This window comes from Aspergillus multicolor (assembly GCF_047715735.1).
Source record: "Aspergillus multicolor strain CBS 133.54 unplaced genomic scaffold BDW74scaffold_2, whole genome shotgun sequence".
NCBI lineage: Eukaryota > Fungi > Ascomycota > Eurotiomycetes > Eurotiales > Aspergillaceae > Aspergillus > Aspergillus multicolor.
The window spans coordinates 1160590-1176831 of NW_027395953.1; the positions used below are offsets into that span (position 1 = coordinate 1160590).

At 52.9% G+C, this 16242-nt stretch overlaps 3 protein-coding genes across 3 annotated transcripts; 2 read left to right on the plus strand and 1 right to left on the minus strand.

Annotated features, from left to right (window-relative positions):
* The first annotated feature begins 128 nt into the window (after positions 1–128).
* BDW74DRAFT_46676 (cytochrome P450) lies at positions 129–2017 on the plus strand. The gene is made up of 2 exons (XM_073732881.1): positions 129–1395; positions 1468–2017. The coding sequence occupies exons 1-2, from the start codon at positions 264–266 to the stop codon at positions 1905–1907; spliced, it is 1572 nt and encodes a 523-aa protein (XP_073588736.1). The 5' UTR covers positions 129–263; the 3' UTR covers positions 1908–2017.
* Positions 2018–2295: 278 nt separating this feature from the next.
* BDW74DRAFT_173482 (uncharacterized protein) lies at positions 2296–2967 on the minus strand (the record flags this gene model as incomplete). Its single annotated transcript, XM_073727799.1, has 2 exons — positions 2296–2841; positions 2914–2967. 2 exons carry the CDS (start codon positions 2965–2967, stop codon positions 2296–2298), a joined length of 600 nt encoding a protein of 199 aa, XP_073588737.1.
* Positions 2968–3364: 397 nt separating this feature from the next.
* Positions 3365–15848, plus strand: BDW74DRAFT_186292 (uncharacterized protein; the record flags this gene model as incomplete). Its single annotated transcript, XM_073731235.1, has 12 exons — positions 3365–3989; positions 4044–4361; positions 4501–4749; positions 4809–5873; positions 5912–7009; positions 7068–7186; positions 7278–7651; positions 7754–7977; positions 8029–10973; positions 11008–11025; positions 11056–12871; positions 12919–15848. 12 exons carry the CDS (start codon positions 3365–3367, stop codon positions 15837–15839), a joined length of 11772 nt encoding a protein of 3923 aa, XP_073588738.1. The 3' UTR covers positions 15840–15848.
* Positions 15849–16242: the final 394 nt, after the last annotated feature.

Sequence of the window (16242 nt, forward strand, 5' to 3'; positions counted from 1 at the left end):
GATACACCAGAATGCAAATGACCAATCAAACCCCAAGACTCGAGCCAATCGCTTCCAGGCGATGTAGTTCATTGTATCAGCCAATTCTTCAATCTGACTGTATACAATGACAGCTGTCTGACCATCACTGGAACGTAAGCTGACTTTCCTTTCTGGGCAACCGGCAACCAGCACACAGGCTGACATCCAGTATCCACGGAACAAAGGTAGGTGTTCTCTACGGGCAGAATCTGCGCCCTGTTCCCATAGACAGAGCCGTCATTATGCTGCACTGGATCCTTTACGTCCTTCTCGCCCTTGTGGCAGTTCGCAAGTGTGCTACGACACTCTCAGCTCATCGCCACCGCAAAGTCCACGGCCTTCACCTCGCCCATCCCCTAAATCAAACCGAAAATATCCTCGGCCTCACTCTCTTCAGGTGCATGCAACAGAACGCAAAAGATGGTGTATCCCTTCAAAGCCACCACGAAAGTACAAAAACCGACGGCCCAACATGCTCAGCCGTCCTCCTCGGCAAGAGCTTCATATCCACCTCCGACCCGGCAAACATCAAAGCTATCCTTGCAACTAAGTTCGCGGACTTCAATCTAGGCGAGAGGAGCGATGCCTTCAGACCATTCCTGGGTCATGGAATCTTCACAGAGGATGGAAACGAACGGGAGCGGAGCAGGGCGCTCATCAGGCCGAGTTTCAGCAAGGCACAGTTTTCTGAGCTGCCGATTATCGAAGAGCATGTGAAGAATCTGCTCGCGAGGATACCTGAGAAGGGCGAGACTGTGGACCTGCAGCAGCTTTTCTTCAATTTTACCCTTGATAGTGCGACGCATTCGTTGCTTGGCCGACCTGTCGGGTTCCAGTTGAGCCCATCGGGCTCGGACGCGGAGAAGTTCTCAAAAGCTTTTGATGATGCCCAGGCCTATCTCCAGGTGCGTGCGAAACTGGGTCCTTTTCGAGGCCTTGTGAGGAATAAGGCGTTTGATGAGGACTGCCGCGTTGTGCATAAGGCTGTTGATGCGTATGTCTCTGAGGCTCTGAGTCAACGTATGAATCTTGCACCGGGGTCATTCAGCAAGGATGACGAAAGCGAGAAGGAAAGATACGACCTTCTTAGCGAGCTAGCAAGTAGCTTAAGTGACGGCGTACAAATCCGCAACGAGCTGCTGAATGTGCTTCTTGCTGCGCGGGACACGACGGCTAGTCTGCTGAGCAGTGTGTTCTTTATGCTGGCGAGGCATCCGAAGGTCTGGAAGAGGCTGGAGAGGGAGGTGCTTGATGAGTTTGGACTCGCACCTCGATCTCCTGAGCAAGGGCTTGGGCAAGGGCAAGAGCAATGTCCGCTGCCGACGTATACTCAGCTCCGCGAGATGAAGTATGTGCGGGCTATACTGAATGAAGGTGCGTCCACGGGTATCTCCTAACCCTCAAATAGTCGTACGTCATTTCGGAGAACTAAAAAAAAGCATTCAGCCCTCCGCCTCTTCCCTCCAGTCCCCACAAACATCCGCTGCGCAGCACGACATACCTCATTCCCCCGCGGCGGGGGCCCCGACGGTTCACAGCCAATCTTCGTCGCCAAGGGGACGATCGTGCACTACGCCATGTGGACAATGCACCGCTCAACAGATATCTACGGTCCTGACGCGGAAGAGTTCCGGCCGGAGAGGTGGCTGCAGCCCGACGAGGGCGAGGCCCCGCTGCGTCCGGGTTGGGGTTTCCTGCCCTTTAGTGGCGGACCGCGGATCTGTCCTGGTCAGCAGAAGGCGCTGACGGAGGCGGGGTACGTGGTTGTGAGGCTTGTGCAGGTATTTGCGGCTGTTGAGAGGAGGGATACTAGGCCGTGGAGGGTACATATGGGGTTGGTGCTTAGTAGTTATTATGGGGTTAGGGTTGGATTGAAAGTTAGGTGAAAAAAGGAGAGAGTTGCAGATGGGTTAGTAGGAAGTGACAGGCTTTAGGAGTATGATGTAGATAACTATACATGCTAGGTCGCAAGCCTGAATTTCCAGATTTTGTGGTAGAATTGCTGCTGAGCGCTTGGTAATCCCGTAGAAAGATACAACTATATTTTGGCCGCCAATCTGAAGTCTGGAATACCAGCAACTTTCTGTTGGTGTCAAAGGACCGGTCTATAGCCAATTAGTTTTTATGGCCCAGCGGTATAATGTGCTGACAGGTCATGAATAGTTTCTAGCATTATTCTACCCAGGTAGTTTTTCGCTCCGCTTATCCAATGGTACGGAGGAATGTTACTCTAGTCCTATGCTTATTGGAGTTCAGGGATGTCATCTAATCGCCTTACCAGTCATATACCATCCGTACCGTCACCACCTTCTCATCTTTGGAGACTCGGGCCCGACGAGTATGGTATCGCTGCCCATTGATCTCCTCAAAGCTCCAGATCTGGTGACTTGTCCATCCACCAGTCGTCCCCTGGACAAGCACTTCAATGACTTCTTCTGTCTCTCCTTCGTCCTCGCCTTCAGCTTCGTTATCCGCATCTTCAATGAAGAACTTCCCAGCCAGCTCCCCCTTGTCCATCCTAGCCCACCGGCTTCGTACAGTCATACTCCCGAAAAGCGGGTGATCTTTGATCTCTTCCTCATCACTCCATTGTCCTTCTCCGTCAAGTCCTCTTGTCAGGTACTTCACATCGTCGACCGATCGTCCAAGGGTAGACTGCATTGACGCAATGATCGTGGTTTCAATTCCGGTCTTCTCGTCTATCCTCTGAGTCTGGTTGATTGCTATTGTCACGGGTGCATTGGCGATGGCGCTTCGGATGAGCCAGGGGACGCCTTGGAGTTCGAGGGCTGGGGAGGGGCTGGATGAGAAGGTTTGGTTCTAGCTTAAGCAAATCGGTTAGATTTCGATCTGATAGATAATTGTCCAGTGAAATAACAGGTAGGGACGTACGAGAATCCAGGTACCACTTAGATCGTGGATTGTAACGCTCGGTGGGGATGCCATTTTGATTATGATGGCTCTACCGAATGTTCTGGGTAGAAACCACCGTAGATTGGTGTACTGGAAGTAGAAAATATAGCTAGGCACTCGCTTCTTGGTCTTCTGGCTCCCAATCTTCAGTTGCTATCTTGGAAAGTTGAGAAAAAAGCCGAGTACACCAGATCTGACGGTGATGTTTCCTGATTGGGTAAATTGACGGTGTCAGATCTGCGGCTGTGGCGCTGACTGTAGACTAACCGAGCGCTCGGTGCGTTTGTGAGTAAGCCCTAGGTTGTACCTGGCACTATACCTGCAAGAATCAAGCCATTGTATATTGAAAGGCATTGAACGTGGCATGATTGAGCACCGAGTCGGACATTATTCTTCTCTCTTCTCATTTTGTACCACATTGTTAGTCATCATGCCGGAGCCAATCGTAATCATCGGAAGCGGCTGTCGCTTCCCCGGCCAAGCCTCCTCCCCTTCCAAGCTCTGGACTCTTCTCTCCCAACCCCGCGACGTCCTCAGCAAGATCAACCGCTTCAGCGCCGACGGTTTCTACAACAAGGACGGTCACCACCATGGCTCGTCCAACGTCCTACACTCCTACCAGATCGACGAAGACACACGCGCCTTCGATGCCCAGTTCTTCAACATCCCCGCCTCCGAGGCGGAGAGCATGGACCCGCAGCAGCGGTTCCTGATGGAAGTTGTCTACGAGGCCATCGAAGCGTCTGGACATAAGATCGAAGACCTGGCGGGGTCTGAGATGGCTACGGCGGCATACGTTGGTGTTATGTGCACCGACTACGCACACATCACTTATGCGGATCTTGAATCTGTGCCCAAGTATGCGGCCACGGGCACGGCGCTAAGTATTTTGTCCAACCGGCTGAGCTACTTCTTCAACTGGACGGGACCTAGTATGACGATTGATACGGCTTGCAGCTCCAGTCTTGTGGCCTTGCATCATGCTATGCAGACGCTGAGGGAGGGTAACAGCAAAGTTGCTGTTGCTGCGGGAGCGAACTTGATTTTTACTCCGAGTATGCATTCATCTCTCTCTTTGTGCTGATGTGCCATGCTGATATTTGGTCTAGCAAACTACATCGCCGAGAGCAATGTGAATATGTTGCCACCAACAGGGCGCTCTCGAATGTGGGATGCTGATGCGGATGGCTACGCTCGTGGCGAGGGCGTCGCAGCAGTTGTTCTGAAGACACTAAGCCAAGCTATCGCAGATGGTGATCCCATCGAGTGCGTTATTCGGGAGACTGGCCTGAATCAGGATGGACGGACAACTGGCATTACCATGCCCAGCAATGTGGCCCAGGCGGAACTCATTCGCTCGATGTATAAGCGTGCCGGACTGGACTTGAACAAGCCAGAGGACAGGCCACAGTTCTTTGAGGCTCATGGTATGCTATCTCTGCTATCTAGAAGCTGAGTATGCTTTGCTGACTATCTCTAGGAACCGGAACGAAGCGGGCGACCCCCAGGAAGCGGAAGCTATCTATAGAGCATATTTTGGACAGAAGGAAAACACCACCGACAGAGACGCAGAGACGCTCTACGTCGGTTCAATTAAGACTGTCATTGGTCACACCGAGGGTACCGCTGGTCTAGCAGGTCTGCTCAAGGCCTCGCTAGCCATCCAGAACAGAACCTTACCCCCCAACATGCACTTTCATACTCTAAACCCAGATATCCAGCCATATTACGGCAAACTCCAGATCTTGACCAGCGCAAAGCCTTGGCCGGCTCTTGCCGCAGACGTTCCTCGGCGCGCGAGTGTAAATAGTTTTGGTAAGTTTCTAGCCCTATGTAACCTATACCGTGATCACGGCTTACAACTGTGACTCCAGGTTTCGGCGGTGCGAATGCACATGCAATCGTGGAGAGTTACGATCCACCATCAAAGAACCGCCTTGAGACACGCACGGAAACGAAGACTGTGATTGCGATCCCCTTTACATTCTCAGGATACTCCGAAAAGGCCTTGATGGCGCAACTTATCAGTTTCGTTGACTATCTTGACACAAACCCCGAAAAGGTAAGAGACATTGCCTGGACACTCTCTCGGCGATCAGCTTTCTCAATCCGAACAACCGTCTCGGGAAACAATATCGAGACACTGAAAGAAAAGCTCCAGGCCAAAATTGACAGCAAGAACAAGGATGGCAAATCACTGGGTCTCCGAGTCTCCGTCAAGAACCAGAAGATTCTGGGCGTGTTCACCGGGCAAGGCGCGCAGTGGCCAAAGATGGGCTTGCGCTTAATACAGTCCTCGACTACTGCGAGACAGGTATTCGAGAGTTTAGAAAAGTCACTCGCTGAACTGCCGAAAGAGGATCGGCCGTCTTGGTCCCTTTCGCAGGAGCTCAAGCGAGAGGCCGAAGACTCGCGTGTCATGGAAGGCCAGTTCTCACAAGTTCTTTGCACCGCGGTCCAGATCATGCTCGTCGACCTTTTGCATTACGTTGGCGTCTCATTTGATGCGGTGGTTGGCCACTCAAGTGGTGAGATTGCGGCCGCCTACGCTGCTGGATATCTCAGTTCCAAAGACGCAATTAGGGTTGCCTTCTACCGTGGCAAATTTGGCAAACTTGCTCACGGTCGCAATGGAACATCTGGAGGAATGCTGGCAGCTGGTACGGACATGGCTGACGCGACGGAGCTTTGTGAGCTGGAGGATTTTGAGGGTCGCCTCCAAGTAGCAGCAAGTAATTCGTCGTCTAACGTGACGCTTTCTGGAGATGCAGAGGCTGTTCACCAGGCACAGTTTATCCTCGAAGACGAGAAGAAGTTTGCGCGTTTACTGAAGGTCGATACAGCCTATCACTCCTACCACATGCAGCCGTGTGCCGAGCCCTATGTTGACGCGATGAAGAGGGCTGGCGTTCGAGTTCTCAAACCCCAATCTGGAAAGAGTTGTCGCTGGTTTTCTCTGTCCTGGGGGGACAGGAAGTTGACGAAGAGGTCTCTGCGACTCTCGCAGATACATACTGGTGCGATAATCTCCTCCAACCAGTACTGTTCGCGCAAGCCCTCGAAACAGCCGTAACCAACGTCAGCGACATCGGTCTGGTGCTGGAAGTTGGGCCACATGCAGCGCTCAAGGGTCCTGCGATCCTAACAATCACCGACAAGATCGCCCGTGACGTTCCCTATACCGGCCTCTTATCCCGCAACACAGACGATGTCGATGCCTTCTCCGACGCTATTGGAACGGTTTGGGCCAGTATGTCCCAGAACATAATCGATTTCGCCCACGTTGACGCTCTCCTCTCTACTGGTCCGGAAGACAAACCAGGTTTGTGCCCCAGCGTGCCGGGGTACACATGGGACCATTCACGGAAGTACTGGATGGAGTCTCGATCGTCTGCGGCCCTACGCTTGCGTCCGGCGGCGCATCATGAGCTCCTCGGTGTGCGATTTGATAGTTTAGACCGCGAGTTCCGATGGCGCAATTTTATCAAGCCTTCTCAGCTTTCCTGGACCAAGGGGCACCAAGTCCAGTCGCAGCTGATATTCCCCGGTGCTGGATTCTCCGTTATGGCGATAGAGGCTGCGAAGGCACTTGCTCCGGAGAAGGAGATTAGGCTCGTGGAGTTGAAAGATGTTCAGGTCCTCAGGGCAATGGCATTCCAGGATGAGAATACAGCCGTGGAGGTTGTTTGTTCTTTGACTAACGTTGTTGAAGTCGAAGATCAAATTTCAGCAAACTTCACTTGCGACATTTGTCTCTCTAAGGACTCAGGATTTGTTATGGCCTCATGTGCTACCGTCCGTCTGCAGCTCCAGTCGGATCAGACTCAAGTCCTGCCTGAACGATCCCCGTGCCCCGTGCGCATGAACGACGTCAACATTGAGCACTTTTACAGCACGCTTTGGAGTCTCGGATACAACTACACAGACATGTTCCGCTCAATCACTTCGCTGCAGCGCACAACTGATACTGCATCGGGCGTTATCCATACCACCACAGAAGGAGCAGAGCCAGGGTATATTACGTCGTTAACCTTGCACCCCGCAACGTTGGACGTTGCATTCCAGGGCATTTTCGGTGAGGACCTCCTTTTATTCCTCTATATTTTCTTAAGTCCTTACTAACAATAGCAAAGGCGCGATGGGTGCCCCTGGCGATGGCCGCCTCTGGACGGTGCTCGTGCCAACACGTATCAAACGCATCACCATAAACCCAACCCTCTGTTCCAGCGCCTCTTTCTCATCTGGCCTGAATGTCTCTACCGTTCGATGCAAGCGTATCCGTCTCTCCCATTGATGGTGTCGCCGGTGATGTTGATATCTTTGATCCATCTGGCGTTGACAAGGCTGTTCAAGTCGAAGGGCTTCAGGTGAGCCCGCTTGCGCCTGTGACAGAGCACGATGACAAGGAGGTCTTTTCAGACACCACATGGGCGTTGCAGGAGCCCAATGCTGCGGCTGCTGGTAATGTAGGTGAGTGGACACTAACAGAGCAGGAATGGGAACATGCACACTATGTCGAGCGGGCTTGCTTTTTCTACCTGAAGCAGCTGGTTGATGCAATTACACCTGAGGAGAGAGACAAGTGTGAGTGGCATCCGAAGAAGATGCTTGACTGGGCCACCGAGGTTGTGGGCGTTGTGGCCCGCGGAGAGCATTCTATTGTTCCACGGGGGTGGATGGATGATACATGGGAGATGTTGGAGGGGCCGCTGGATGAGTACGTATTGAAATTCTACCCCCAACCATAACCCCAACCCTAATCCCTTGATGGAAACAATTTCTCGGTGGATTAATTCTGACATTGCTGTGATTAAAAAAGACTTACGGCCAAGTACTCCGACTTCGAAAGCCTAATCCACGTCGGAAAGAACCTGATTTCATTTGTTCGTGGCGAGTTCTCGCTCCTCGAGCTGGTCAGGAATGGCGGACTGCTGGAGCATATCTACAGGGATACGTATGCCTTTGCAGAGTATAACGAGTGCTTGGCTGGGCTTGTCAAGCAACTCTCGTATCGATTCCCGCGCATGGATATCTTCGAAATCGGTATGTTTTTCTTTACCTATTGTTGGAGGTGTATGCTAATAAGAACTACAGGTGCCGGAACGGGCAGTACTACCGAGGCAGTCCTTGGAAGCATAGGCGACCACTACTCCTCGTACACATACACCGACGTATCTGCAGGCTTCTTCCTCAAGGCGCAGGAGCACGCAGCATTCAAACAGCACGCCGCCAAGATGATCTACAAGACATATGATGCTGAGAAAGAGCCCAGTGCCCAGGGGCATACTGAACGAAGCTACGACTTAATTATCGCCTCCAACGTGCTTCACGCCACACATTCCCTGGAAACGACACTATCCAATGCACGAAAGCTCTTGAAGCCGGGTGGCTACCTGGTAGTCCTAGAGGTCACGGACGTCAACCCGCTCCGTCTAACTTTCTTCTTTGGATGCCTGCCTGGTTGGTGGGTTGGTGAGAACGACGGCAGACCGCACCACCCGCTTGTTACTAAGGAACGCTGGGGTCAATTATTTGGAAACACTGGGTTCTCTGGCCTTGACACGGCGACGCCAGATCACGGTGCTTTCATGGCTCCGTTCTCGGTAATGCTTACGCAGGCCGTTGACCGTCAGATGGGATTGATACGGCAGCCTCTCCAAGCGCAAAAGCAAGAAGAGGGGCACAAGACGACAATAACAATTGACAATCTTCTAATTCTCGGTGGAGGCGGGTATGCCACTTACGACCTGATCGAAGACATTCAGCGCCAACTTGAGCTCAACGCCGAGGTTAAGCAAGTCACTGTCGTGGAGACCGTCGAAGCACTGGAGGCATCACACTTCCACCCGCGCCAGATGCTGCTGAGTCTCGTCGAGCTCGACCGCCCCGTTTTCTCTCCGTTTACCCCAGAGCGATTTGCGGGTCTGCAGCTGTTGACAGAGAAATGCCGAAACGTGCTGTGGGTTGTCCAGGGTTCATCAGGCGAGCAGCCATATGCAAACATGATGAACGGAGTAGCGCGCTGTTTGGTTGGTGAACAGCCTGATATGCGCTTCCAATTCCTGGACTTCGATGTGGCCGATAAGCTAGACGCCGAGTTCATTGTCAAGACTCTGCTCAGGTTGCAGATCTCGGATGCGTGGAATGGCTTCAGCGAGCCGTACCGGCCTGCTTGGACGCTTGAACGTGAGATCAGAGTTCGTGGGGGGCAGGTCCATATCCCTAGGTATGCGCCTAGTGCTAGGCGAAACCTTCAGTATAACTCGTGGAGGAGAACGGTCAGGGAGCCTGTGGACATGGATGTCGACACAGGGCGGGTTGTTGCCCTTACGAATGCAAATGGCCTCTTCGATCTCGAAGAAGATACGTCGCCCTCCCCGGTTACAACAGCTGAGAATATAACGACAATCAGCGTCTCGCGATCATCCACCAAAGCCGTTGAGATTGACGGGGTCGGCCACCTCTATATTGTCACAGGAGAGTGCGCGCAATCCAAACAGCGATTCATGGCTTTTACTCGACAAAATGCCTCCCGAGTCCAGGTTCCAAGGGAATGGATCGTCGACATCGAAGCCATTCCAGTTGCCGATGAAGCCGCGCTGATACAGATCATGGCGCACGTGTGTTTCGGTACAATGCTTATAAACAGATTACCGCGAAATGGGCAATTGCTGGTACATGAGCCTAGCGTCAATCTCGCTCGGACTTTGATTGCTCTAGCCTCTGGTCGTGTCTCCTTCACTACGGCCAACCGTGATAACCTCGAATCCGAGGTGCCCTTTGTTTTCATTCACGCATCGAGTCCTGAGAATTCTATTGCTCATCGTTTGCCAGCGGGTATTGCAGGCTTCATGAATGCATCCGAGGGCCAGAGTCTGGGAAGGACCATCGCCCGACAACTTGAATCCCTGCCTCAAATTAGGGTTCTCTCAATGTCTGGATTCTTCAGAACCTCTTCTCGCCAATGGGGCGATGCCGATGGAGCTAGTCTGCAAGCTCTTCTCCAGTGTGCTGCGGACTTGTTCGCTCAGAATCCCGAGGACACAGTGAAAGAACTTTCGCTGGATGAAGTGACTCAAAGACCCACGGACGGTGAGATTGAGATCCTCAACTGGAAGAGTCAGCCCAAAGCCCTGGTGAAGCTATCTCCCGTGGAAGACGAAATCACCTTCAGAGGTGACCGCACCTACCTCCTAGTCGGTCTGACGGGAGAGCTGGGAAGATCACTCTGCCGCTGGATGGTGCAGCGCGGCGCTCGATATGTCGTCCTCACCAGTCGCAAGCCAGATGTTGAGGCTGCTTGGCTCGAGTTGATGCAGTCCTACGGTGCCCGCGTGGAGATCATGGCCATGGACGCAACAAGCCGCAAGTCTACTTACAACGTAGTCCGCAAAATCAGGCAGACTCTTCCCCCCGTGGCAGGAGTAGGTAACGGTGCTATGATCTTGAACGATGGTCTCTTCAACGTGATCTCGCACGAGGACTTCAACCAGACTCTTCGCCCTAAGGTCGATGGTACAACATACCTAAATGAGCTCTTTGACTCTCCGGGTCTGGACTTCTTTATTGTCTTCTCTTCCCTCGCCTATGTGACCGGTAACTTTGGACAGACGAGCTATGCCGCAGCCAACGGTTTCATGGCTAGCCTGGTTGAGGGACGCAGGAAGCGCGGCCTACCGGGTAGTGTAATGAATCTTGCGGGTATTTTCGGAATTGGCTATATCACCCGTACAGATAGGAGTATCCTAGAACGACTGGGAAAGCTAGGGTACGCTAACATTTCGGAATATGATTTCCTTCAATTCTTTGCGGAAGCCGTTCTCGCTGGTGCTCCTGGATCTGGACGTGACCATGAAGTCAGTTCTGCATTGCGCCCTATCGACCCGGACCGAGAGACCAATCCGCCGGCGTGGCTGGATATGCCTCGTCTGTCGTACCACCGGCATACCAAGCACGTCACTGCCGAGGGAGGAGACAGCAAGTCTCTGTCCGTGCGGTCCCAGCTAAAGGAGCAGACTACTATGGAGGATGTACAGAAGGTTCTCACCAGTAAGTGCACTCGGACACTTCCAGCCTATGATACTAATTTTTGTAGACGGCTTACTATCGACACTGTACAAGCAGCTCGGTCTCGATCCTGCAGACGATGCCATCTCCCCTGACACCAGCCTTGTCGAGCTCGGCATTGACTCACTTGTTGCGGTTGATATGCGCGTTTGGTTCACTAAGGAGCTGGACCTTGACATGCCGGTACTGAAACTGCTTGGAGGTGCCTCGGTGGCAGCCATGGTTGAGGATACGATGGAGCGCATGTCTCCGGATTTGATACCGAAGGTGGCGCGCAAGGAAACCACTACGGTTGACGCTCCAAGTGCTGATGACAAAGTTCCGGTTGTGGAAGTTACTACTGTGGCTCCGGAGGAGGGTGATTCAATAGAAGAGACCCAGGAGGACGAATCCACATCCAACGGGGAGAGCAGTTCAGCAGAGCCTTCACTATCGTCCAAAACAACGCCTCCCTCGAGTTCTGTCGCGTCGGAGGATTTTGTCAAAATTGAGAAACCTGTGTCGCTCGACGAACCAAAGTACGTGCGAAAGGCTAAGATGGGATACGGCTCGCTCCAGTTCTTCTTCCTGGTCAAGCACCTTGATGACCCCACGGTGCTGAATATGCAGTTCTGCCTTCCGCTCCGTGGTTCGATCAGGCTTCCCGATCTGAAGTATGCCGTGAAGCTGCTTGGCCAAAGACACGAGGCCTTGAGGACCGCCTTCTTCGTGGATGCCGACAATGACGACGAGCCCACGCAGGGGGTGCTGGAGACTTCGCCGTTACGCTTGGAGACAATTCAGGTTGCAGACGCTGACGAGGCCAGGAAGGTGTGCGAAAACGTCCAGAACTACGTGTTTGACATCGAGACGGGCGAGACGATCCGCATTTTACTGCTCTCCCTCACCCCGACTACACACTGGTTGGTTCTCGCTTTCCACCACATCAGCATCGACGGTTTTAGCTTCAACGTGTTGCTTGATGAGCTCAACTCCTTATATCAGAAAAAATACCTACCACCAGTTACGACCCAGTTCACGGATGTCATGATCAAGCAGCGAAATGATCTTCAAGCTGGATACAAACGCTCTGAGCTTGCGTACTGGCGGAACATCCTAGGCAAGATCCCAGACCCTATCCCGCTTTTCCCTGTTGCAAAGGTCAGCTCTCGTCTACCCATGACGAAATATCATTTCAACGAGGCGCCCATGGCCTCCATCGATGCTGCCACCGCCGAACAGATCCGCAAACAATGCCGTGCCCTCAAGGCAACGCGATTCCACTTTTTTATGACGGTCCTGCGTGTCTTCCTCTTTGCGTTCCTGGACACGGATGAGCTTTGTATTGGCTTTGCGGATGCTAGCCGCGCTGACCCTAGTGTGGCCCAGACAGTTGGGTATCTCGTAAACATGCTATCTCTCAAGTTCGAGCGGAAGGCAAATCAAACCTTTGCTCAAAAGGTAGAGGAGGCACGCAAGCAGTCCTACGCTGCTCTTGCTAACTCGACTGTGCCATTCAACGCTCTGCTTGAGAAACTGGAGGCACCACGCTCGGCTGCCTATACGCCTGTCTTCCAGGTGTTTATGGACTACCTACAACATAAGTTCACGGCGCCTGAGGGTCTGGGCGTTGTCGAAGACGAAGTGTATGCGCATCTCACGCATAACTTCTTCGACCTTGCTGTTGATATAAATGATGTCTCAGCGAGCGAGATTCTTGTTCGCTTCCGCATGCAGCAGTATCTTTATGACACGGACAGCGTCGCTCTCCTGCTTAAGAGCTATGTACAGCTCTTCAAAATGTGCGCGTACATGGAGCCTACTCAGGCTATTGGAGAGCTTGCTCCCTATGAAAAGGAGGATATTGAGCATGCTATTAAGCTTGGACGAGGTGAGTCCTATTCCAGTGAGAGATGCTTAGGTGTACTGACATATCAGGCCCCGTTGTTACCTCCCAGTGGCCTTCGACTCCTATTGAACGAATTCTCGAGGTTTCCACTGCCCATCCAGAAGCTCCAGCTCTTATTGACGGCGAAGGCGCCAAGCTAAGCTATACGGAGACGATTGATCGTTCTCGCTCGATTGCTGCCGTCCTTCTTGATGCCGGTGTGGTCAAAGGTAGTATTGTGGGCGTATACCAAGATCCCACGGCGGACTCTATCTGCTCGCTTCTGGCGATCTGGATGATCGGCGCCGTATATCTGCCCCTTGATCGACGTGTGCCTTTCTCGAGACTTTCGCGTATCGTGCACAATTGTCAGCCTGCTGTTATTCTCTGCCAGGAGCGGACTCTTTCTAATGCTCCTGGGCTTGAGGCTGGTCAACAGACTTCCATTCTGACGGTTCCTGCTACCGGGGCAGATAGTGTTGAGGGGCCACTGCCATCTATCACTCTTCATGGAAATGAGACTAGCATTATCCTCTATACTAGCGGCTCTACCGGTGCGCCTAAAGGCCTCCCCGTCCGGCACATCAGTCTCCTCAACCAGGTCGAGGCCATGACAGCCACTTTCGGCGTCGGTTCTGAGAAAGTGCTGCAACAGAGTGCGCCCAGTTTTGATGTTTCCATGCAGCAGATTCTCATGGCACTGTGCAACGGCGGGACGCTCTACGTTGTACCTAGCGAGACGCGCATGGATCCCCTTGCCATCACCAAACTTATACAGTCGGAGCAGATCACCTGGGCCCATGCAACCCCTTCGGAATACGCGCAGTGGCTCCGTCACGGATCAGCTTATCTCCGCACAGCTAATGAATGGAAGTTCGCCTTTTCTTCCGGAGAAGCCCTCTCCAATGCGTTGGTCAAAGAGTTCCAGGCGCTCAATCGCCCGGACGTCAAGCTTGTCAATGTCTACGGTCCTGCTGAGGCCGGTGTGATCACCGGAACAGAAATAATTGCTGCTGACGTGCCTGTTGACCCACGAGCCCCCGTTTCCCTTGGCTCTCCATTAGCGAATATGGCCGTTTATGTCGTTGACCTGAATCTGCAACCTGTGCCGGCTGGTATGAGCGGCGAGATTGTGATCGCAGGCGCGGGAAACATACCGGGCTATCTCAACCGGTCCGAGCTGACGAGGAATCTCTTCGTCCCTGATACCATCACTCCTGCGGGCTTTTATCCAGGGCAGCTTCCTACACTATATCGTTCTGGTGATATTGGTCGGTACAGTCCCGACGGCCAGCTTTACTACGAGGGCCGTATGTCCGGTGACACACAGATCAAGCTCAACGGCATCCGAATCGACCTGAGCGATGTTGAGGCCGTCATCATTGAAACAGCGGCCGGCGCAATCCTCAATGCCATCGTCACAGACCGACGGAATCCAGACTTCCTGGTTGCGCACGTTGAGCTCAAGACTGACATTCCTGAGGCTGAACGGAAGGAATTCTTGACTCACGTCCAACAGCGTCTCCCTCTACCAAAGTACATGTGCCCTGCCATGCTCATTCCTCTCGACCACATGCCTCTCAACTCCCACGGTAAACTGGATCGTCCGGCAATTGCGGCACGGCCCCTACCTACAGTTAACGGGCTTGGCCAAGCAGACAGCGATGATCTCAGCGAGACCGAACTGACTCTGCGAGAACTTTGGGCCGGTTGCCTTCCAGAGGACGTCATCAAGTCAACTAGCATCTCCACCAGCAGCGACTTCTTCCACCTAGGCGGCAACTCCTATCTTCTTGTGCGCCTGCAACGGCTTATCCGCGACCGTTTCAACGTATCGGTTCCTGTCATGGCACTCTACGATGCTAGCACATTAGCGGCAATGGCTCTCAAAATCAGGAGTAGCGAGTCACTGACGGTCATTGACTGGGATGCTGAGACCTCGGTGCCTGAAAGCCTCGCTGCTGTAGAGCCCACTGCTCCCCGGAAGACCACCAACCTTACAATCGTGCTTACAGGAGCAACCGGATATCTTGGCTCTCGCGTCTTGAAGTCTCTCATTGCAAATGAGCATGTCACCCGCATCCACTGCGTTGCAGTCCGAGGGCACTCCGCCGACGCTCCTCGCGAACTAGCACACGACTACGACAAAGTAACACTACACGCCGGGCATCTCGAAGACCCTCTTCTGGGTATGTCCGAAGTGGAATTCAGCTCTGTCGCAGCCGAATCGGATCTTGTGATCCACAGCGGCGCAAACCGCTCGTTCTGGGACCACTACGACAAGCTACGCGGTCCGAATGTCCTCTCCACCAAGACGCTCGTTGATCTGGCGTTGCTGAACAAAGCGCCTTTGCACTTTATCTCTACTGGCGGGGTGCATCTTCTCAAACCCGGAAATGGCCGCCACTATGCGTCGGAATCCGTGGCCTCGTTCCCGCCTCCCACTGACGGCTCTAATGGCTACATCGCGTCGAAGTGGGCGTCCGAGGTGTATCTGGAAAACGTCGCCCAGAGAACTGGACTGTCCGTACATATCCACCGACTCACACCAGCTCCAGAGCCAGAGATCGAAGCAGACGCAAAAGCAGAAGCACCGGTCCCAATGGAACTGCTCGAGGAACTCTCGGCTCTTGTCGAGAAACTACAAGCCCTACCTGCGCCCAGCGGCTGGACAGGAAGCTTTGATCTGATGCCCGCCAATGCTTTAGGTGCTGATATTGTATCTGCTGCTACTAGCCAGGATTCCAAATCGGATGCTGCTCGATTCATCCATCATCCAGCGCAGGTCAAGATGACGATGGACCATGTGGTCAAGTACATAGATATGCTGCAGCTTCCGTCTGTTGGGGGCTTCGAGCGCTTGCCGCCGTTGCAGTGGGCTGGAAAGGCTAAGAGGGAAGGGTTCAGCTGGCATTTCTCTAGCACGGATTTTGTGTCTATGGGGGGTGTTGGTGTTGAGCTTAGGAGGTAGCAGATTTAAACTTGTAGGGGCTTTATAGAGATCTGCTGTGTAAATAAACTTGAATGTATGAGATGTATCATCGACTGTGAGATATTAGCGCGGGCGTAGGAAATACTGTACCTAATGTAGAAGGAGCGAGCCATTGGGCAACAACCAACACTGGATTCCTCCAATCTAGACACAGCACACATTCCAATCTACCCACCAACAAACTCCATCGGCTACTCCGCTATCTCAACTCCTTCTTTATCCATGTTTTTATTCGGTGGTTTGCATCTGATCTGGAGTTGCACCACTCCGCTCCAAAGTCAGTCCTAGTCGTTCTCCCATCGTACTTTGCAGGTGACATCGTCGAAACTCTCGACAAGTCAGCCCACCCCGTTGAGTGCCGCCTCAAAGAAATAAACGGGAA